The 23,499-nt window shown below is 34.2% G+C and overlaps 1 protein-coding gene across 1 annotated transcript; it reads right to left on the bottom strand.

Moving 5' to 3' along the window:
* Positions 1-19,463: 19,463 nt before the first annotated feature.
* LOC139892600 (uncharacterized) lies at positions 19,464-23,172 on the bottom strand. Its single transcript, XM_071875710.1, has 6 exons — positions 23,092-23,172; positions 21,704-22,308; positions 20,984-21,236; positions 20,270-20,416; positions 19,937-20,179; positions 19,464-19,820 (listed from the first exon to the last, which is right to left on the bottom strand). Exons 2-6 carry the CDS (start codon positions 22,285-22,287, stop codon positions 19,686-19,688), a joined length of 1,362 nt encoding a protein of 453 aa, XP_071731811.1. The 5' UTR covers positions 22,288-22,308; positions 23,092-23,172; the 3' UTR covers positions 19,464-19,685.
* Positions 23,173-23,499: the final 327 nt, after the last annotated feature.

The raw sequence follows: 23,499 nt of genomic DNA, 5'->3' as shown, positions 1-23,499 counted from the left end.
GTCACTACAGTACCTACCCGTTAAATAAATTTCGTCTCAAAATTTTAAGCTGTAGAAGGTGTTGACGAATCTTCTAGAAATAGGTGCGGGTATTTCTTCTTCATCTGATCTTCATGCTCCCAGGAGAACTCGAGTCCTCTACGAGCATTCCATCGAACCTTAACAATTGGTATCTTGTTTTGCTTAAGTCTTTTAACCTCACGATCCATTATTTCGACGGGTTCTTTAATAAATTGAAGTTTTTCGTTGATTTGGATTTCGTCTAATGGAATAGTGAGATCTTCTTTAGCAAAACATTTCTTCAAATTCGAGACATGGAAAGTGTTATGTACAGCTACGAGTTGTTGAGGTAACTCAAGTTGGTAAGCTACTGGTCCGACACGATCTATAATCTTGAATGGTCCAATGTACCTTAGATTTAGTTTCCCCCATTTACCAAATCGAACAATGCCTCGCCAAGGTGAAATCTTAAGCATGACCATCTCTCCAATCTCAAATTCTATATCTTTTCTTTTACTATCCGCGTAGCTCTTTTGTCGACTCTGGGAGGTTTTCAACCGTTGTTGAATTTGGATGATTTTCTCGGTATTTTCTTGAATTATCTCCAGACCCGTAATCTGTCTATCCCCCACTTCACTCCAACAAATCAGAGACCTGCACTTTCTACCATAAAGTGATTCAAACGGCGCTATCTCAATACTCAAATGGTAACTGTTGTTGTAGGAAAATTCTGCTAACGGTAGGTATCGATCCCAACTGTTTCTGAAATCGATAACACATGCTCGTAGAATGTCTTTAAGGGACTGTATCGTCCTTTCACTTTGCCCATCAGTTTGTAAATGATAAGCAGTACTCATGTCTAGACGAGTCCTCAATGATTGTTGCAGTATCTGCCAAAACCTTGAAACAAATCTTCCATCCCTATCAGAGATAATAGAGATTGGTACTCCATGTCTGGAGACAACTTCCTTTAAATATAATCGCGCCAACTTCTCCATTTTATCATCTTCTCTCATTGGCAGAAAGTGTGCTGATTTGGTAAGACGGTCGACTATTACCCAAATAGTATCATAACCACTTGCAGTTCTTGGCAATTTAGTAATGAAATCTATGGTAATATTTTCCCATTTCCATTCTGGGATTTCAGGTTGTTGAAGTAGACCTGATGGTTTCTGATGTTCAGCTTTGACCTTAGAACACGTCAAACATTCTCCTACATATCTCGCAATATCGGCTTTCATACCCGGCCACCAAAAATATTTCTTGAGGTCCTTGTACATCTTTCCCGCTTCGGGATGTATTGAGTATCTGGTTTTATGTGCTTCCCCAAGTACCATTTTTCTCACATCTCCAAACTTTGGTACCCAAATTCTTTCAGCTCTATACCGGGTTTCGTCTTCTCGAATATTAAGGTGTTTCTCCGATCCTTTGGGTATTTCATTCTTCAAATTCCCTTCTTTTACGACACCTTTTTGCGCCTCTTTTATTTGAGTAGTAAGGTTAGTATGAATAATTATATTCATAGCTTTTACCCGCATAGATTCTCTGTCCTTTCTACTCAAGGCGTCTGCTACCACATTCGCCTTCCCCGGGTGGTAACGAATCTCGAAATCGTAATCATTCAATAACTCAATCCACCTACGCTGCCTCATGTTTAGTTGTTTCTGATTAAATATGTGTTGGAGACTTTTGTGATAAGTATATATAATACTTTTGACCCCATATGCCTCCAAGTCTTTAATGCAAAAACAACCGCGCCTAATTCCAAATCATGCGTCGTATAATTCTGCTCGTGAATCTTCAATTGTCTAGACGCATAAGCAATTACCTTCGTTCGTTGTATTAATACACAACTGAGACCTTACTTTGAGGCATCACAATATATCACAAAATCATCATTCTCTTCAGGCAATGACAATATATGTGCTGTAGTTAACTTTTTCTTCAACAATTGAAACGTTTTTTCTTGTTCATCCTTCCATTCAAATTTCTTCCCTTTATGCGTTAATGCAGTCAAGGGTTTTGCTATTTTGGAAAAATCTTGGATGAATCTTCTGTAGTAACCAGCTAATCCTAAAAATTGTCTTATGTGTTTCGGAGTTTTCGGGATTTCCCATTTTTCAACGGTTTCAATCTTTGCCGGATCTACCTGAATACCTTCTTTGTTCACTATGTGACCGAGGAATTGAACTTCTTCCAACCAAAATGCACACTTTGAAAACTTAGCGTACAGTTTTTCTTTCCTCAATAACTCTAGCACTTTTCTCAAATGTTCTTCGTGCTCTTGATCATTCTTTGAGTAGATAAGTATGTCATCGATGAATACAATGACAAACTTGTCAAGATATGGTCCACACACTCGGTTCATAAGGTCCATGAACACAGCTGGTGCGTTAGTCAAACTAAATGGCATAACCATAAACTCGTAATGACCGTAACGCGTCCTAAAAGCTGTTTTCGGAATATCATCCTCCTTCACCCGCATTTGATGATATCCGGAACGTAAATCAATCTTCGAATAAACTAACGAACCTTGTAGTTGATCAAATAAGTCGTCAATTCTCGGTAGTGGGTAACGATTCTTGATGGTAAGTTTGTTCAACTCTCGGTACTCGATACACAACCTGAATGTACCATCTTTCTTCTTGACAAACAAAACAGGAGCTCCCCATGGTGATGTGCTTGGTCGAATGAAACCACGCTCTAAGAGTTCTTGTAATTAGCTTTGGAGTTCCTTCATTTCGCTGGGTGCGAGTCTGTATGGAGCACGAGCTATTGGTGCAGCTCCTGGTACGAGATGTATTTGAAATTCAACAGATCGGTGTGGAGGTAGTCCCGGTAATCCTTTCGGAAATAAATCGGGAAATTCTTTAGTGACGGGAACATCATTGATGTTCTTTTCTTTGGGTTTGACTTCTTCGATGTGTGCTAGAACGGCATAGCAACCTTTTCTTATTAGTTTTTGCGCCTTCAAATTACTAATAAGATTTAGCTTCGCGTTGCTCTTTCCTCCGTACACCATTAAGGGTTTTCCTTTTTCTCTTACAATGCGAATCGCATTTTTGTAACATACAATTTCTGCTCTCTCCTTTTTCAACCAGTCCATGCCGATTATCACATCAAAACTCCCTAACTCTACTGGTATCAAATCAATCTTAAACGTTTCGCTAACCAGTTTAATTTCTCGATTCTGACATATCTTATCTGCTGTAATTAATTTACCGTTTGCTAATTCGAGTAAAAATTTATTATCCAAAGGCGTCAATGGACAACTTATTTTAGCACAGAAATCCTTACTCATATAGCTTCTATCCGCACCCAAATCAAATAAAACATAAGCAGATGTATTGTCAATAAGAAACGTACCCGTAACAAGCTCCGGGTCTTCCTGTGCTTTAACCGCATTAATGTTGAAGACTCTTCCTCGGCCTTGCCCATTATTATCCCCCTGATTTGGACACGCATTTTTGTAATGGCCCTTCTTCCCGCATCCAAAACAGGTAATGTCGGCATAACTTGTTCTGGCATTATTTGTTCCCTTAGCCATTGATCCGTAGATTTCACACTTTGTCGCACCATGGCCCTTTCTTTTACACTTAGTACACACTGCCATACAGAGCCCAGTCGGATGGTATCCTTCACACCTATGACATGGTTTCTGCCTCTTGTTGTTATTGTTGGGATTGTTGTTGTTGTTGTGGTTATTATTGTTGTTGAAACGGTTGTTGAAGTTGTTGCTGGGGTGGTTATTGTTGTTGCGTTTGTTGTTGCGAAAATTGGTGCGATTGTAGTTGTGATTGTTGTGTTGATTGTTAAAATTGTGACCCTTGTCACTGGTTTCTTCCCACTTTCTCTTGATTTGTTTCGTGTTGGCTTCTTCGGTCGCCTGCTCTTTATATTTCCTCAATATGATTTATGAGTTTATGAGCCATTCGACTCGCCTTTTGTATGGAGGCGGGCTTGTGTGAACTTATATCTTCTTGGATCCTTTCTGGTAATCCTTTTACAAATGCGCCGATTTTCTCCTCTTCATCTTCGAACGCTCTTGGGCACAATAAACACAACTCCGTGAATCGTCTTTCGTATGTAGTAATGTCGAAACCTTGTGTTCGTAATCCTTTAAGCTCTACTTTGAGCTTATTGACCTCGTTTCTGGGACGATACTGCTCAGTCATCAGATGTTTGAATGCTGACCACGGTAGTGCGTACGCAGCATCTTGTCCCACTTGCTCTAGGTAGGTATTCCACCATGTTAACGCAGTACCTGTGAAGGTATGCGTAGCGTACTTTACTTTGTCTTCTTCAGTACACTTACTTATGGCAAATACCGATTCAACCTTTTCAGTCCACCGTTTCAATCCAATTGGACCCTCGGTTCCATAAAATTCCAAAGGTTTACAGGCAATGAATTCTTTGTAGGAGCATCCTACACGATTTCTTGTGGCGTTATTTGTATTGCTATATTCAGAGTTATTGTTGTTGTTTTGCATTGCAGCCTGTACCGCGGCTATGTTTGCTGCAAGGAAAACACAGAAGTCTTCCTCGATCATGTTCAAATTCTGACGAGTCGTCGGTGCCATTTCCTTCAAAAATAGCTCAAAAGAATTAAGTTAATCATATAGAATATCAAGAGTAGTCAATAGTATTTCGTAGCATAATATGAACTCATTTATAAAAGCTTTTTCTTCATATTAGCGTTTTATAGTTTTAATTCGGGTAGTACCTACCCGGTAAGTTCATACTTAGTAGCTAATATACAATTCAACTACTACAATTCTATATGAAAAACTGATTATAATAATATTTCGCGTTCAAACTTTTATACAATATTTTACAAACTTACAATACCACTATTATACATATAGTATGAAATATAGCACACAATAACTTTGATACAAAACAGTTGTGACAACAATCCTAGTTAATACGCAAGTCGTTCAGCAAAGGCAATAAAAACACGTAATTCATAAGTCCAGAAACAAGTCATGCATTCTGGTTTTACTAAGACTACTTCCCATCCTTGGTCTTGTGGAACATAACCGTTGTGGCCGTTGACAAGACATCATGTTGTAACGTCGTTAAAGGGACGAGGGTTTCGTAATGTCCAACAGCACCGTAATAATCTAAAAACCTTGTTTCTCACCCTAACTACTGAATCCGTCACTTGTGGGAAAGTTTTATTTAAAAGTTGTAATCCGATGTTCTTTTTCTCACTTTGGTGAGAAGCGAACATCACTAACCCGTAAGCATAACATGCTTCTTTATGTTGCATGTTAGAAGCTCTTTCTAACTCACGAAGTCCTACGTTGGGATATGTTGAGTCAAAATAGGTTCTTAACCCGTAGCGTAAAATTGCATTTGGGTTCCCCGCATTTAGCGCTTTAAAGAAAACACGGCGTAACTTATGGTGTCCCCAATGTGATATACCCCATCTTTCAAATGAAACCTTTTATAAACTAAGGCATGCCTGGAACATTCTTCAAATGTTCTACAAACTAATTTTGCCGTAAATAATTGTGCCGATGAATTCTGACCGACTTTAGACAAGATTTCATCAATCATGTCTCCGGGTAGGTCTTCTAAAATTTTTAGTTGTCTATCCTTAACATCCATTTTTGTTTTAATACTGTAAAAATAGACGAGGGTTATATTCGTAAAAAATAATTATCAAATAATACAAGCAATTTTCACATACAACAAGAAAAGTACAAGCACACTTATTTTACATATTTTACACCTCATGATTACAACTCTTTATTCCGACTCACTAGTTTCTTCCTCTTCGGACCTGTTTCGTTTTGCTAATTTTATAGGGATATATGATGTTCCTCTAATATGAGCCGTTGTTTTCACAAATGGTTTAGAAAAACCTGGTGGCTTAGAGGTTCTCGGATTATTGTTACAACTTAAGAAATACGGGTGTTGACGATACATATAAAGTTCATCGGGGTTGGAATCAAGTTTCTCTATTTTGATGCTCTTTCCCTTATTATTTTCTTTTGCCTTTTCAAATTGGGTCGAGGTAATTTCTATAACATCATCAGAATCCTCATCGGGATCTGATTCATCGGAAAATTAGTAATCTTCCCAATATTTTTCTTCCTCGGCGGAAACACCATTGACCATTTTTAACTTTGGTCCATTGTTTGAGGATTTTCTTTTATTTATCTGTTTTTCTATGGTTCCTAATATTTCCTCCTCCGGAACCTCTTCTTCCGGTTCCTCTTCTTCCGGTTCCTCCTCTTCCGATTCCTCCTCTTCCGGTTCCTCTTCGGGAATTTGTGAATCTTCCCAAACTATATTCGACTCTTCATTATTATTAGGTGAGTCGATGGGATTTGTACTAGAGGTAGACATCTAACACACAATATCAAACACGTTAAGAGATTAATATATCACATAATATTTATATGTTAACAATATATAGTTTCCAACAAAAATGTTAAGCAATCGTTTTTCAAGTAAACACGGTCGAAGTCCAGACTCACTAATACATCCTAACGAACTCGATAAGACACACTAATGCAAATTTCTGGTTCTCTAAGACCAATGCTCGGATACCAACTAAAATGTTCCGTTCATATTGATTATAAACGTTCCATATTAATTGATTTCGTCGCGAGGTTTTGACCTCTATATGAGACGTTTTTCAAAGACTGCATTTATTTTTAAAACAACCATAACCTTTATTTTATCGATAAATGTTTAAAAAGTATTACGTAGATTATCAAATAATGATAATCTAAAATATACCGTTTACACACGTCCATTACATAATGGTTTACAATAAGAATATATTACATCAAAAATAAATTTCTTGAATGCAGTTTTTACACAATATCATACAAGCATGGACTCCAAATCTTGTCCTTATTTTAGTGTGCAATAGCGGAAGCTCTTAATAATCACCTGAGAATAAACATACTTAAAATGTCAACAAAAATGTTGGTGAGTTATAGGTTTAACCTATATATTATCAAATCATAATAATAGACCACAAGATTTCATTTTTATAACACATCTCATATCAGGCATTTCGCAAACTGCATAGAGATAAAAATCATTCATATGTTGAACACCTGGTAACCGACGTTAACTTAATGCATAGTATACCCCCAAAACAGAACCTCTCGTCTGTATAATAATCTCGAAGTACTAAACCATCCATAACCTGAATGGGGGTTGTTAAGCCCAATAGATCTATCTTTAGGATTCGCGTCAATTAGGAGCCATTTCCCTAATTCTTAGGTTACCACACTTGAAGGGCGATATTCGGTTAATAATCCAACCATAGAATGTAGTTTTGCGTACTTGTGTCTATTTTGTAAAACATTTATAAAGCTGCATGTATTCTCATCTCAAAAAAATATTAGATTGTAAAAGTGGGACTATAACTCACTTTCACAGATTTTTTACTTTGCTGGAAGTAAGACTTGGCCACTGGTCGATTCACGAACCTATAACAAATGTGTACATATATATCAAAGTATGATCGAAATATATTCACAACATTTTTTATTACGTTTTTATGATTTAAGTTTGTTAAGTTAGCAGTCCTCGTTAGTAACCTACAACTAGTTATCCACAGCTAGATGTACAGAAATAAATTAATATATATTATCTTGAATCAATCCACGACCCAGTGTATACACGTCTCAGGTTAGATCACAACTCAAAGTATATATATTTTTGGAATCAACATCAACCCTGTATAGCTAACTCAAACATTACTGCATATAGAGTGTCTATGGTTGTTCCAAATAATATATATAGATGGGTCGATATGATATGTCAAAACATTGTATACGTGTCTATGGTATCCCAAGATTACATAATATGTATAATACAATATAAATTAGTTAGGATATGTTTAGTCTAGATTTGTTACAAAATTTTCGTAGCTAAAACTAGCAAGTTTATTCAATTTTGTTTTACCCATCATTTCTTCGTTTCAAATCCGTTTTGAGTGATTCAAGTAGCTATGATTTCATAATGAACTAAAATTTATGAAACTAAACAGAAAAAGTATAAGTATATAGTCAGAAATACAGGTTACAAGTCATTTTTTAAAGAGGTAGTCATTTCCGTCAAAAAAACGACATCTTGATGACCATTTTGAAAAACATACTTCCACTTTGTGTTTAACCATGATTTTTGGATATAGTATCATGTTCATATGTAATATCATTTTTCCAGAAAACAAACTTCCAATTCAAAGATTAAGATACTTTTTATTTTTTTTAACCCAAAACAGCCCCCGATTTTATTACGACGGCGTATGTCCGGTTTTACGGTGTTCTTCGTGTTTTAAGGTTTTAAATCATTAAGTTAGCATAACATATAGATATATAACATGTGTTTAGTTGATTTTAAAAGTCAAGTTAGAAGGATTAACTTTATTTGCAAACAAGTTTAGAATTAACTAAACTATGTTCTAGTGATTACAAGTTTAAATCTTCGAATAAGATAGCTTTATATGTATGAATCGAATGATGTTATGAACATCATTACTACCTTAATTTTAGTAGGTAAACCTACTGGAAGTGACAAGAAATGATCTAGCTTCAAAATATTCTTGGATGGCTTGAAAGTTCTTGAAGTAGAATCATGACACGAAAACAAGTTCAAGTAAGATTTATGCTCGAATTAAGATTGTTATAGTTATAGAAATTGAATCAAAGTTTGAATATGAGTATTACCTTGAATTAGAGAGATAACCTACTGTAAGTAACAAAGGTTTTTTGATCTTGGATGATTACTTGGAATGGATTAGAAAGCTTGGAAGTAATCTTGCAAACTTGAAAGTGTTCTTGGTTTTATGAAACTAGAACTTATAGAATATATGAAGAACACTTAGAACTTGAAGATAGAACTTGAGAGAGATTAATTAGATGAAGAAAATTGAAGAATGAAAGTGTTTGTATGTGTTTTTTGTCGTTGGTATATGGATTAGATATAAAGGATGTGTAATTTTGTTTTCATGTAAATAATTCATGAATGATTTATAATATTTTTTGTAATTTTGTGAGATATTTCATGCTAGTTGCCAAATGATGGTTCCCACATGTTTAATGACTCACATGAGCTGCTAAGGAGCTGATCATTGAAGTGTATATACCAATAGTATATACATCTAGAAGCTGTGTATTGTACGAGTACGAATACGGGTGCATACGAGTAGAATTGTTGATGAAAATGAATGAGGATGTAATTGTAAGCATTTTTGTTAAGTAGAAGTGCTTTGATATGTGTCTTGAAGTCTTTTAAAATTATACTAATACATCTAAATACACTACATGTATATACATTTTAACTGAGTCGTTAAGTCATCGTTAGTCGTTATATGTAAGTGTTGTTTTGAAACCTTTAAGTTAACGATCTTGTTAAATATAATTAATTTATTGTTACTATACTTAAATGAGATGTTAAATTGTTATTTTAACATGATAACATGGTGTATGAATATATCTTAACATCATATATATATATGTTAAAATACTATTACAACGATAATCATTACGTATATATATTGTTTCGAAATTCTTAAGTTAGTAGTCTTGTTTTACATATGTAGTTCATTGTTAATATATACTTAATGATATATATAATTATCATTTTATCATGTTAAATATAGTGTAACAATATCTTAATATGATACATATGCATTTAGTAAGACGTTGTTATAACGATAATCGTTATATATATCGTTTCGAGTTTCTTAACTTAGTAGTCTCATTTTTATGTATATAACTCATTGTTAATATACCTAGTGATATACTTACTTATCATAATATCATGTTAACTATATATATATCCATATATATATCATCATATAGTTTTTACAAGTTTTAACGTTCGTGAATCGCCGATCAACTTGGGTGGTCAATTGTCTACATGACACTCATTTCAAATAATCAAGTCTTAACAAGTTTGATTTCTTAACATGTTGGAAACACTTAATCATGTAAATATCAATTTCATTTAATATATATAAACATGGAAAAGTTCGGGTCACTACATATAGGGTAGCATATGTGAATTAAATATGATAAAAGCCTTTTAAAGCTTCTTTTATCTTTCTTGGGTATTACCTACCCGTTAAAAATTCACACGTCATAGCTAATATGAAAAGAATTTTATTATGATCTCGAGATATACATAAATATATATACATATATCTTTAAATTGTAAACCAAAAATAATGAATTATTATTCCATGACTCATCATTCTCGGTACCCTTCGGTGCCTGCGGTGCTTACAGAGCTTGTGGTGATTGCAGTGCTGGGGATGATGCTGGTGCTAGTGGTGTTGATGATGTTGTTGGTACGGCTTGTGGTACCTGCTTAGTAAATGCAAGCCTAGCTTCCAAATTGAACACCGTCACCTCTAGGAAAGTTTGTTAGGATCTGCTTGTTATTCCCATGAAAGGGACAAGTGCCACGTCAACCCTCGAGATTAGCAAAGTTTGTTATAACTATGAAAGGGACATGTGCCACGTCACCATTCCCTCGTGACAACTATAAATACACGAACAAGATCATTTATTCAACACACTGGATGCATTAATATTACTCTGCTCAAATTAATTACAGTAACATCTCTCCAGCTGATAATACAATTCCGATAAAGATTCCGGTCGTTATCGGAGTTCATCTTCACTCTAAGATATTAACTTATTCAATTCCAATCGAATAAGGTTAATCTCATCGATTTTTTACGCCCTTGAAATCCAGATTTCAAATCGGGGTTCGCCAAATTATTGGAGTCAAAACATTCGATCCACTCTTTTCCACAAATCAAGCACTCAAATCCGAAATATATTTAACTATAACGATTTTGGTTTGATCATTCTATTAAAAACGCCGTTTTGTAAACAGTAAATCTATTTTGAAAACACAATCCTAATCACCCATTCACAAAGAAAATAATACAAAAATAAATGACTCGTAAACTTGAATTCATTACCTCTCCATACAGAAAAGAACCGATTCCGCCACTGTGAAGTGCTGGTGAAGTCATTTATAGCAACTCCACCAGTAGTTAAATTGTTCAACATCAAATTCAATCTGCATTGTAACAATAATAATGTGGTACTCCATTGGTGAAGTCTCACTTACTTTAGTTGTAGGCCAGGCCCGTATGGGGAGCAACATGATCAATGACTCGGGGCACAAAGGGGGCCATTTTTTTTATATATATACAGACACAATCAGAGGTTAAAGAAACAGGGTAACTAGAGAAACACAACTGAAACATCGAAGACGAAGCACAATAGGCCCAAAAACAACACTCAAATGCCTCAAAATAAAAGAAATCAAACCCCACTACATTCTAGTAAGGAAGAAAAGGCATTTTTTAGATAGTTTATATTATTCGTAAGGACCTAAGAGCCCCTTTTTAAATAGCTTATTTATTCGTTAGGGGCCAAGGGCATTTTTTCCCACCTCATTCTAGGTATTGAAATTCTCGAGATCGGCCCTGTTTGGTTGAATAATGAAAACACCCATAAGTAAGTATACATGTATCTTCATAAGGTGTGTATACAGTCAGGTACCACATTAGATTACATAACGAAAACTAAGGTCAAGACATATACAAAAGAAAAAGTAAATAATACAGTAGTAATAAATAAAAATAAAAATTGGATGATGGGAGAGCTTATGTCACAGATGAGAACCTTCTATGCTGATTTGCCGGACAAGTGGAAAAACCAACAAGAACAACAGATATTATATGTTGCTTGCAGAATAAGAGACAATAACAAGGAAGATTTTGTGATCTTTGTGTTTGTTTGATTGTGAATGTATCTACTGCATGGGTGCACCCCATGGGTGAGGTGGATTTCGAATTGTGATGGAATGGTCGAATGGCTTATTATGAATCAATGACAAGAAGATTGATAAGGACTGTTTTGGAATCAATCTTGATCATTGCATACATTGATAATGTAGTCAATAGCATCCCCAATTTTTTCTTAGATGATGGCTTCCCAACCCCAATTCTTCTCCCAATCCGTACATCTTCCCAACACATCATTCCAACCTTCTTTTCCCAATTCAATTCCCTTAACAAAACAACCTCAATTCAATCATCAATCTTCATCTAAAACACAAACTACAAGCCACATCTACCCAAAGAAAACAACCCTATTCTTGGGGAATTTATCAAAATTCACCACTCCAAATATCATCAAAAATTTACTGTGCAACTTTGGACCAATGGAAGTGATTTCCTGGAAACAGGATAGGTCATACGCTTTTGTAAAGCTTCAAAACTTAGACCAAGCTATTCGTGTACTCCAAGAGTTGAATGGAAGTTTGTTAAATGGTCGTACCTTGTCTGTAGGTTACGCTAAAAAGGAGTTAAACACTAAAATATCTCCCAGAAGCGAAGATCAAATACCTGTTAACAGATCCTTCCAAAACTTCAATTCGAACCCTTCTGATTCCAAAATTAATCTCGCTATCAATCACAAAACAACCAATCGACTCAAATTCACGGCTCTTATTGTAGACAAGGAACCAATAAAGGCGTTATAGCTATTTAAGTGGTTGAAGAGTAGACATATCTTCATCGATTCTGTGTCTACTTGGGGCCCTTATGGGTATATCGTTTGTTATAAAGATGAAGAAAGTTATAAACGTATGACTAAGGGTCCTTCATCTAACGATTTGGAATTTTTTAATGTCATTCCAATGAAGAATTACACAAACAAATATTTAAGGGTTACAAAAATTGCAATCAAAGGGATGCCCTTTAATTATTGTTCATCTAATTTTACTATTGAAGTGGCCAATTTCTTTGGTACAGTGATGCAGATTGATACCTTATCTCCCAACCTCCAAAGGCCTGACGTTCTGCAAGCTATCATCGTAACTAATGAACCAGGCTCAATCAAACAGTATGTTGATGCAACAATTGAAAACAAATTCAATTGTAAGTTATGGATTGAGGAGGTCTTCGAAGATGAGGTGATGGAAACGGTCGATTACGATATCATCAGTGAATATAACGAATTGGCAATGGAAGAGCACAAAATTTTCAAAGAGCAAAATGTACAAGTTCAAGCTAATTTTTTGGTACCGAAAAATCATCAGAGGTCAACCGATATTCTGTTAGAGGATGGAGAGGTTAACTTTACAGAAGTGAATTTGAATTTTGAAACCCCTAAAAAGTCAAACCTCCCTTTTCCGTCTACCTTACCTAGTGTGATTCACAACTCTATGGAAAAGGTTTCAAAAGCGGTTAAAAACCAAAAGCTTAAAGCAGATGAGATCTGTAAAGCAGCAGCAGAGATCAAAGCATCAATCTTCAAGACAAACTATGTGGTTTATGTTTCTGATAACGAGGCAGTTGAAGATACGTCCCTTTCAACCCCAAATTCTCCTTTGCAACGTGTCCCCTTCAATTTAAACTTAAATGACTACCCTACCCTTATCAATATTTCTCCCAAAAATCTTCTCTTTCTAAACCTGATGTTAGTTCCCCTAACTTTTTTAATGAGATTTCCTTTGCATCAAAACTGAGATCATCTAGCCCAATCAATCCAACACAAGATAACCATTGTATCGAACAAGGGTGTAAGGAGTCTTGTGATAAAATTAAAGCGAGGTGCATCTCTGTTCCATCTAACGATGTTCCTGTTATTCACACCAAAGAGGAAAAACTCAAGAACAAGGGTAAAATCTCAAGTAACGAATGAGTAGATCAAATTCCAGATCTCTCGGGTTTTTTTGACACGTCATGTGAGATTAAACATGTCATTGGTGATGGTAAATCAGTGAAGAACAATAATCTTCCCAACAAGCATTTTGGTGGTAAAAAACTAACCTTTAAAGAAGAGATGACCAATTTTGGGGTTTTGATGCAAAATATGGCCGATGATGATTCTCCAACCAACAAAGCTAAGCCATGAGGATCGCCTCATGGAATACCCGTGGCATCGGTAATAAATCAAGAGGCCGTATGCCGGGTACTTTGGTCAATCGGTTTTATTTGCGATCTCTAGATTCAACTCTAGCAAGCCGTCTTTATGGAAGTCCATTGTTGCTTCCTCCTTTGGTCCTTCTTTTCGAGGTAAATTAACGAATAATGTCTCCTCTTTACATTCTTCACAAATTTCACCTTTTGGAGAGATTTGTTTAACTTGCAAAACGATAACAACCTTCATGGTATTATCGGTTCAAACATTTGGAAATGGAAAGTGGGTAACGGAGCGAACATTTTATTTTGGCATGATTTGTGGATAAATGACTGTCCCTTAATAGATGCTTTTCCCACACTTTATGATTCTTGCTTGATTCCATTAGCTACTGTTAAAACTTTTTACTCTTATGATCAAAGTCATCACATCAGTGTGTGGAAGTTGCATTTATCCCACCCTCTTTCATTCTTCAACACCACTAAATTAAAGGAAATCTTGCTTCTGTTGAATAATGTGTCATTCAACGTACTGAGTGACAACCAAATCAGTTGGTCCGTTTCAAATGATGGGATTTTTTCGGTCTCCGACGCGCATCCCGTTAAGGACGTCCTTTCTAGAAGACACATATTGCCATTGACTCAATCGAATTTATGTGTTTGGTGTTTGGATGAAATCGAGACCGTTAATCATTTTTTGATACATTGTAAATGGTCCTTCAAAGTTTGGGCGGATCTTTTAGATGGTGGAATTTACTTTGGGTTCTTCCGGGCTAGATAGAAGCATTTTCGTTCGATTGGTTTTATGGCATGGGCAATAAAGCTTCTAAGTTTTTGGAAATTGATCGGACCCGCTACCATTTGGGCAATTTGGTTGGCACGAAACGACTTCCTTTTCAATGGTAAATTCACATGTCGCTCGGTATTGGCCCACAATATCAAGTTAAAAAACCTTCTTATGGGTTACAAATCTCAATCTTTGCAATAGTTTTCATTTTATGTATGGGAACACAATTCTTATCTCTTGTGTTTTTAGCTTTGTTTCCTTTCAATATGTAATTTCTTTAAAGACCTAGCTTGTCTCCGTCGTTGTAATTTGTATTTGTATCTTCATTATTTTGATGAAGATCTTTCAATTATATAATTCAACTTTTTTGCCGTAAAAAAAATGTAGTCAATAGCATAATTTGATCAATCAAGCAATATTACATTCGGGAAACATGAGGAATGTCGGAAATGTATACTTAAGACGTGGATGCAGTCTACATCGAACTGTTGATAACAACACGTTAAAAAAATTTATGAAAATCAAAAATCAATATTCAGAGATTGCTACAAATTTTTGGTCATAATCAAGAGGGAAGCACTTTTTAGGGGAAGGGAAAGCAATTTTTTTTTTCGTTTTCTGAAAAAACTTTGTTCACGAACATTATAGATTAGATGAAAATATGAACATTAAAAAATGACACTTTGTGATGAATGTCATTATTTTGGCGGGAAAACGCTCGAAGAAAAAAATAAAACATTCAATGCATTGAATGTTTTGCTGCTGAGTTTATTTGCATCGTTTTGTTTTCATCTTGTGTGAAGTGTTTTTTTCGAATTTAGCCCGATATAGAGTTTAGGGTTTAGGGTTTAGGGTTTTCGAGTTTACTCCGTAAATCCTCAACCCAAAACCCTAAACCCTAAACGCTAAACCGTTCATGTTAAAATATTCAATCTAAACCCTAATTTCTAAACCCTAAATCCTAATTTCTAAACCCAAAACCCTAATTTCTAAACCCTAATAGCTAAACCCTAATTTTTAACCCCCTAATTTCTAAACCCTAATTTCTAACCCCTTAAAAAAAAAACTCAGAATCAAAACATTCAATGCATTGAATGTTTTCATTTTTTTTCTTCGAGCGTTTTACCGCCAAAATAATAACATTCATCACAAAGTGTCTTTTTTAAATGTTCATATTTTCATGTGATCTTGATGCCTGAAAAAAATTCGAAAAAACGAAAAAAATTACTTCCCCCCACTTCCCTCTTGATTATTTCTCCCTCTCTCTCTCTCTCTCTCTATATATATATATATATATATATATATATATATATATATATATATATATATATATATATATATAGGGGTCAAATGAGAACCATTTTTAGAATGAGAACTCTCTTGAATCTTCTATCATCACACGCGTTGCCAAGCTTGGAACCAGTTTCGGAGGGTGTCTCAGTGAGGATAGAAACTCGTTGAAAGTAAGAAACTCGAAGTTTATGAAATAAACTTAAACACACAAATTTTGTTTATTATACAAGATCAGAGAAGGAGGAAGTTATCATATTTTGTTTTTTGATCTCTTCTTCTTCTTCTGGCATTACATATTTATAGGCCATAAATGACACTTATGACCACCTAACACTACCAATTATTGATCCTATTACATCACCGCTTACATCATATTACATTATTGGTACATACGATACATCACTGCTTACATCATATTACATTATTGGTACATACGACACATCACTGCTTACATCATATTACATTATTGGATCATATGACACATTATTGATCCTTATTACATCACCGATTACGTCATTAGAACGTCTTTAATCAGTATCTGGCCATTCATCACTGTCAAAATCATCTCTAGGATGATTTATTGATTCTTCTGATGACGTTTCATCCATGTGGTTATCTGAATCTATTTGGATTCTTCCAATATTCATCATAAAAGCATGTTCTCGTATTTTATCTCTGATGAATGCATCCAAGGGTGTTGCTGGTGGGTAATTTAGAGGATGGTCTGCTTCTTGAAAAGCTGCTGAGTCAAAAAACATGTGTTGTAAACCATTAAGCTGACTCATTTTCACTTTGAATAATAACCATTGTTCTGGATGAGCATTCTTGGAACTTAGAAGATTATATCTATACCAGCCATGGATTCTAGTGGATGAGTTTTGGTGAATTATTGTGCTGTTAGGATACTGTGAACATCTGACTAGCTGCTGGTGAAAAATGATTATCACATAGGTAGTGAGGAAATTACCAAAAATTTATTCCCAGAAAGACATGGTTTGATATCTTAAAAGGAAGTTGATGGTATTCCTAAACATGGGTTGTTCTTTTTGTGATCGTCCTATCTGTGTTAAAAACAGATATCGATTCATGACACTTGCATTAAACACCATTGCAATATCGAGCAAAAAGTGGGACTCGGTCGAAAAAAATTGTTCTAGTCGAACAATTTTTATTTTTTGTCTTTTAGATGCATTGTTTGCTTGGTTCTGCGTTTTATGTAGAACATGATGTAGAACAGCATGTAGAACATGCTGTTCTACACTTGTTCTACATCAATTTTCATCAAATTAAGTTAGGGTTTAGATTTAGGGTTTAGATTTTAGGGTTTAGGGTTTAGATTTAGGGTTCAGAATGAATTTTTTACACGAACGGTTTAGAGTTTAGGGTTTTGGATTGAGGGGAACACTTACGTTCTACATTTTTGTAGAACCAATTTTGATTTTGTGCTTGTAGAACATGGTGATATTCGAACAAAAACACTAGCGACTAGGAATGGCAATGGTCACCCGATCCAGCGGATATCCATCCGATCCACCCGCTTCGTGATGGATATGGATGAACCTAAATGGATATGAATACGGATATGGATGAACTTAAATGGATACAGATATGGACATGGATGAAAAGTTTCATCCATGGATATATCCATTATCACCCGAAATACATATATAAATACATAAATATAAATATATGCTTATATATTTACTATAACAAATGCATTTACGTTATATTTACATTTTGTTTTTAAACATATAAAGATATAACTATGATATATTTCAATAAAACACGTATATGTAACAAAATATATATATATACAAATCGCATATTTAGTTTTTCATATTCTATGTTTAATAGACAATTCAACAAATTGTGTTATATCTTCGACAAAGATTACACATTTTTGTGGAATAATTTAATTATTCCATGTTATATATATATATATATTTGCTATACTACGTTTACGTCTACATCCCATTTTAAGAAATCTTATAACATTTTTTTAATATCCATTGGATATCCATTAACCCGCTCAATTCAATGGATATGGATATGGATGTATGACCAAAAAGTAAATGAATATAGATATGGATATGGATGAACAAAAACTAAATGGATATGGATATGGTATCACCCGATCCATATCCGATCCATTGCTTGGATTCTTCCAATATTCATCATAAAAGCATGTTCTCGTATTTTATCTCTGATGAATGCATCCAAGGGTGTTGCTGGTGGGTAATTTAGAGGATGGTCTGCTTCTTGAAAAGCTGCTGAGTCAAAAAACGTGTGTTGTAAACCATTAAGCTGACTCATTTCCACTTTGAATAATAACCATTGTTTTGGATGAGCATTCTTGGAACTTAGAAGATTATATCCATACCAGCCATGGATTCTAGTGGATGAGTTTTGGTGAATTATTGTGCTGTTAGGATACTGTGAACATCTGACTAGCTGCTGGTGAAAAATGGTTATCACATAGGTAGTGAGGAAATTACCAAAAATTTATTCCCAGAAAGACATGGTTTGATATCTTAAAAGGAAGTTGAAGGTATTCCTAAACATGGGTTATTCTTCTTGTGATCGTCCTATCTGTGTTAAAAACAGATATCGATTCATGACACTTGCAATAAACACCATTGAAATATCGAGCAAAAAGTGGGACTCGGCCGAAAAAAAATTGTTCTAGTCGAACAATTTTATTTTTTGTCTTTTAGATGCATTGTTTGCTTGGTTCTGCATTTTATGTAGAACATGATGTAGAGCAGCATGTAGAACATGCTGTTCTACACTTGTTCTACATCAATTTTCATCAAATTAAGTTAGGGTTTAGATTTTAGGGTTTAGGGTTTAGATTTTAGGGTTTATGGTTTAGGGTTTAGATTTAGGATTCAGAATGAATTTTTTACACGAACGGTTTAGAGTTTAGGGTTTAGAGTTTGGGTTTAGGATTGAGGGGAACACTTACGTTCTACATTTTTGTAGAACATGATATGTAGAACAGAAATGTAGAACCAATTTTGATTTTGTGCTTGTAGAACATGGTGATATTCGAACAAAAACACTAGCGGCCGAACAAAAATTGGAAATTCGAACTTTTTTACGTTCTACATTTTCGTAGAACATGATCTGTAGAACATAAATGTAGAACCAATTTTGATTTTGTGCTTTGATTTTTTTTGTTCGCCTTTCCCTTTTATGTTCGGCCGCGTGATTTTTTTGTTCGCCTTTCCCTTTTTTGTTCGGCCGCGTGATTTTTTTGTTCGAATTCCCCTTTTCTTTTCGGCCGCGAGTTCTCACAAAAGTGGAGTTCTCACTGGATCCTCTCCCTATTATATATATATATATATATATATATATATATATATATATATATATATATATATATATATATATATATATATATATATATATATATATATATATATATATATATATATATATATATGATAATATTACAGTATAAAACTTTGATTCAAACCTATATTACAAAAAGCACCATTCTTCACATAAGCTTAAGCTATACATGAATACAGTGACGAATTCTAGGAGAATTTGGGAATTTTATTATTGTAGTAATATATATCTTTATCTTTATTTCTTATAACTTTATACATATTTGGGATCATAAAACTTGTAGTTTTACCAACCAAAATGTAGCCTTTCGAAATCAGAGAACGAATCTGCTTAAGATGAAATAGATTGGTATCCATCCTCAGTTTGCTTTTTTCTTCGATACGCAACTACAACAGCAACTAAAATTGCAAATCCAAACACAGCTATACCCCAAACGAAGACTGGTACCATTGTTTCTTGATGTATCTGCACATCAAATCAGAAAAAAAGTTATAACAAAAAAAATAAAAATAAAAATGACTGCAAATCAAATTTCACCCAAAAATAAAAGTAAATGTTGCCAAACAAGATTAAAATCTTACGTGAACAGGATTGTTCACTGCCAAAGAAGACTCTGCTACAAGAATATAGAAGAGACCCATGACTCCCGTGTGACTTTTCGCGCTGCTGTAATTAGACTCCAACGTCAAAATTTCACCTTTACCGATTTTTACTGAACCTGGTTCAGGATAACATGCAGTCATTCCAACAATGTAACCTGCTTCGTCTCCTGCACTGTTTCCTTCCCCGTAAATAGATCTAGACGAGCAAATAATCCGTCCATCCTGAATAAAAGTTTTTTAAATGAAACATACTATCAACACAAATCTTGATTAAACGAAACAAACCCCAAATTTTAAATATGAAATTGTTACCTGTCCAAATAAAGCAGAATTTATTCCGCCACTGTGCAGGTGTGCAACACCATAAACGACATCACCAGCTGTTGGGAAACTAACACTTGACCTTCTAGTGCTTATGTTAGCGGCTCCAGTAGTAGATTGTTCAACATTAAACTCGATCTGTGCAGTAACACTTAAAATTATCAATCTAAATGACAAAAGATTTAAATTTTTTACCAAGATAGCAAAAGGTCTCAACTTTTTACTAAAAAGTCTCAACTTTTTACTAAAAGGTCTCAACTTTTCACTAAAGGTGTTAAATTTAGAGAGTTTATGTATGAAGATGATAAGTACGTATAATATTCTACCAAGATAACAATACCCAACAAAATTTTACAATAAAGGTATTGAAATTCGATTAAATTTGTGTCTGAATATGATTGATAATGGCAGAAGATAACAAAATATTTAAAATTTCACTTAAAAGGTATAAAATTAACATAATAAGTTCAATTTTCTACTGAATATCAATCAAAATCACATATAATTTAAACCTTTATTTAAAAGTTGTTAAATTGTTTACCAAGATAGCAAAAAGTCTAACTTTTTACTAGAAGGGTAAAACTTCCTAATAAAAGGTCTCAACTTTTTACTAAAAGGAGTATTAAATTAACAAAACAAGTTCAAATTTTTACTGAATATCTGTTAAATCTTCATATATTTTTACTGGGTGTCATGTTAACTTACCAAGCAATCATTGATCCCTGTGTTTTGCCAAGTATCAGTGACATCAAATATGAAGATCTTTACAGGTACAATTGAGTCACTCCAATCAACCCACTTAACTGTATACCTCAAATAAAGGTTCCTTGTAACACTTTTTTCAAGCTCATTTTTCACTTTGCATTGCGTTCCATCATAGCAACAGTTTAACCCTCCCTCATAATTTGCGTTCAAAGGACGACCGTATTCATCATCAGTCACATTGTATAACTTGCATCTGCATTTTCAAACCAATAACATGAAAAAATCTTACACTAAATTTACAACAAAATCAAATTAAAATTTACTTAATAACTCTGAAAAAACGTTCTCATACATCTGTAAAAAATGAAAATCACACTAGGAATGATTGACGAACACTATAAAGATAAAGAATCCTTATTATTTCGGCACAAGAAAAGGGTGTGAACATTGACAGAACTTGAACCCGAATACAAATGGCGCGAGTACAAAAACTAGTAATAAATTTTTCATTAACAGCGGGCTAAACACCAGTAAAAACCTTATTTTTTTCATAAAATTTTTATTTTAGTGTATCTTTTTTTTAAATCCAGATGGGGCGGGTGTGAAAAATCCTTTTCTTGTGTCGAAGACTAGAAAGATGAATGGGTTGGATCAGATTTCTTACATTCTCATCAAATTTATAAAAAGACGTTTATTCTTGTTCATTTTATTACATGATACCTGCATTCAGTACATCCCATGGGATCTACTGCACCCCGAGTATCAATTGCGTGAATATTAAGCAACCATTTTTCTTCATATCCAACAGGAATTTCAAGTGGATTACCAACTTCGATTCCATAAGGATCAGGAACATATGTTGACGTTTTTCGCGTTTCAGATCCTAATCCAAAAAACTGTGAAAGACCATGATTGCATACTCCAGCGTTCCCAGTCATTATAAAATCCGATTGTTGAAATCCTAATTTACCATTATACTTAACGTTTGTAACGCCTTTACGTTGATAGTATCTTACTGCAACCCAATGGTGAAGATATGTTTCATGAAGAGGAACAGAGTCCCCTGCTTCATCAACAACCTCAGCATTGAAACTTTTTAAAGCAATATGACCTTTTGGGAACTCGATGTCGTAGTAGAACTTATTGGAAACAGAACCTGGATGTTGGGTTATTTTGGGTGATAAATACACCATTGATTTCACCCCATTTTCAAGTGTTACGCGAGCTTCGGAATTTTGAGCACATATTGCCAATATCGCGATAGCTAGCGTAAAAACTAGTCCTTGTGTACTATTTGACATCATTGAGCCGTGAGGTCGATTAATCTGAAGGAAGAAAAAGACAGTAAAAACATTTCATTTTTGTTCTACCAAAACAGTTCAAGATTTAGCATGGCATATGGAGTTTCATTCATACATTATTATGTTGTTCTACTGAATCGCAAGCTAAAAGTTTGAAATCATGTTGTAACTAAAAGATTAATCAGCAGATTAAACAAACAAGGAAATAGATTTGAACCAAGGAAATAGATTTGAACACTTTGTAATAAGTATTTATCTCTACATATTAACCATGCAAGATGTTTCAGATTCAAACTTCAGTAACAACATATTTTGTAATGACTAGATCAAATAAAACAGTAAATGATAGAAAAAGTGATAGGGGAAAGGGTAGGAAACCGTATCGGTTAACCGGTTAAAGTGCATACATCATGTAAGAAAAAAACTCTTCATCTCTGGATAACTTAAACAGGGAAAGCCTTTTTCGTTTACACGTTTATTCATTTCCTATTTTATTTTTTTTTTTTATTTTTTTTTATCAACATAGAGTAAAAACAGTTATACAAAACTTTGATCATGGAATACATGATTCCCTTATTTTAAGTGGATTCAAAACTGAAATTCACTATATTGAAATTGTATACTAATTACGCTCATCTTATAACAAGGTTCAAAAAACATATATTTTCAGTTACCTGCTTGAAATACATTACCTCACGATAATCTTGTCACCAAATTAAATAAAAAAAAATACATACCCATAAATATTTTCAATTAAACCCGCAAAATATAAACAACTAAAAAGAATCCAAGAAAATAAACTCTTACCCAGACGAGTATTGGGTATAAAGTTGGGAACTTTACAACCTGACAACAATATTTTCGAGAGATTACGAAGACTATATAGTGTAAAAGTCAAGGTTTATATGATAGAAAAAGAAATTCAAAAACAAAAGGATGATGGCAGCGCTTACGACACTGGTGACAAGGTTGGATTTTGATTCGTTGTAAAAAAGATAAATAGACAACAAGAACAAGAGATAATAAAATTAAACTATATACGTGGCTAGTAGAAAAATAAACGATAATAACGAAAGATTTTGTGTTTATTTGATTGTTTATACGTGTGACCAACGGTGTTATCGATCATGAAACAAAAACAAGGACATATAAGGGTTTATCATTCAGACGACTTCCTACTTATTGATGGTTTTGTGGTGTGAATGATCTTTAAAT

This window comes from Rutidosis leptorrhynchoides, chromosome 2 (genome assembly GCF_046630445.1).
Source record: "Rutidosis leptorrhynchoides isolate AG116_Rl617_1_P2 chromosome 2, CSIRO_AGI_Rlap_v1, whole genome shotgun sequence".
NCBI lineage: Eukaryota > Viridiplantae > Streptophyta > Magnoliopsida > Asterales > Asteraceae > Rutidosis > Rutidosis leptorrhynchoides.
Note: the sequence above shows the minus strand (reverse complement) of the source record. Positions and strands in the feature narration are given on the sequence as shown.

Bases quoted from the DNA above. Each gene is read 5' to 3' on its own strand.
- LOC139892600 (XM_071875710.1), bottom strand. From the start codon at position 22,287: ATGATGTCAAATAGTACACAAGGACTAGTTTTTACGCTAGCTATCGCG. The intron at 21,237-21,703 runs GTATCATGTAAT...TTGAAAATGCAG, and splicing joins ATGGGATGTACTGAATGCAG to ATGCAAGTTATACAATGTGA. The intron at 20,417-20,983 runs GTAAGTTAACAT...GTTACTGCACAG, and splicing joins CAGGGATCAATGATTGCTTG to ATCGAGTTTAATGTTGAACA.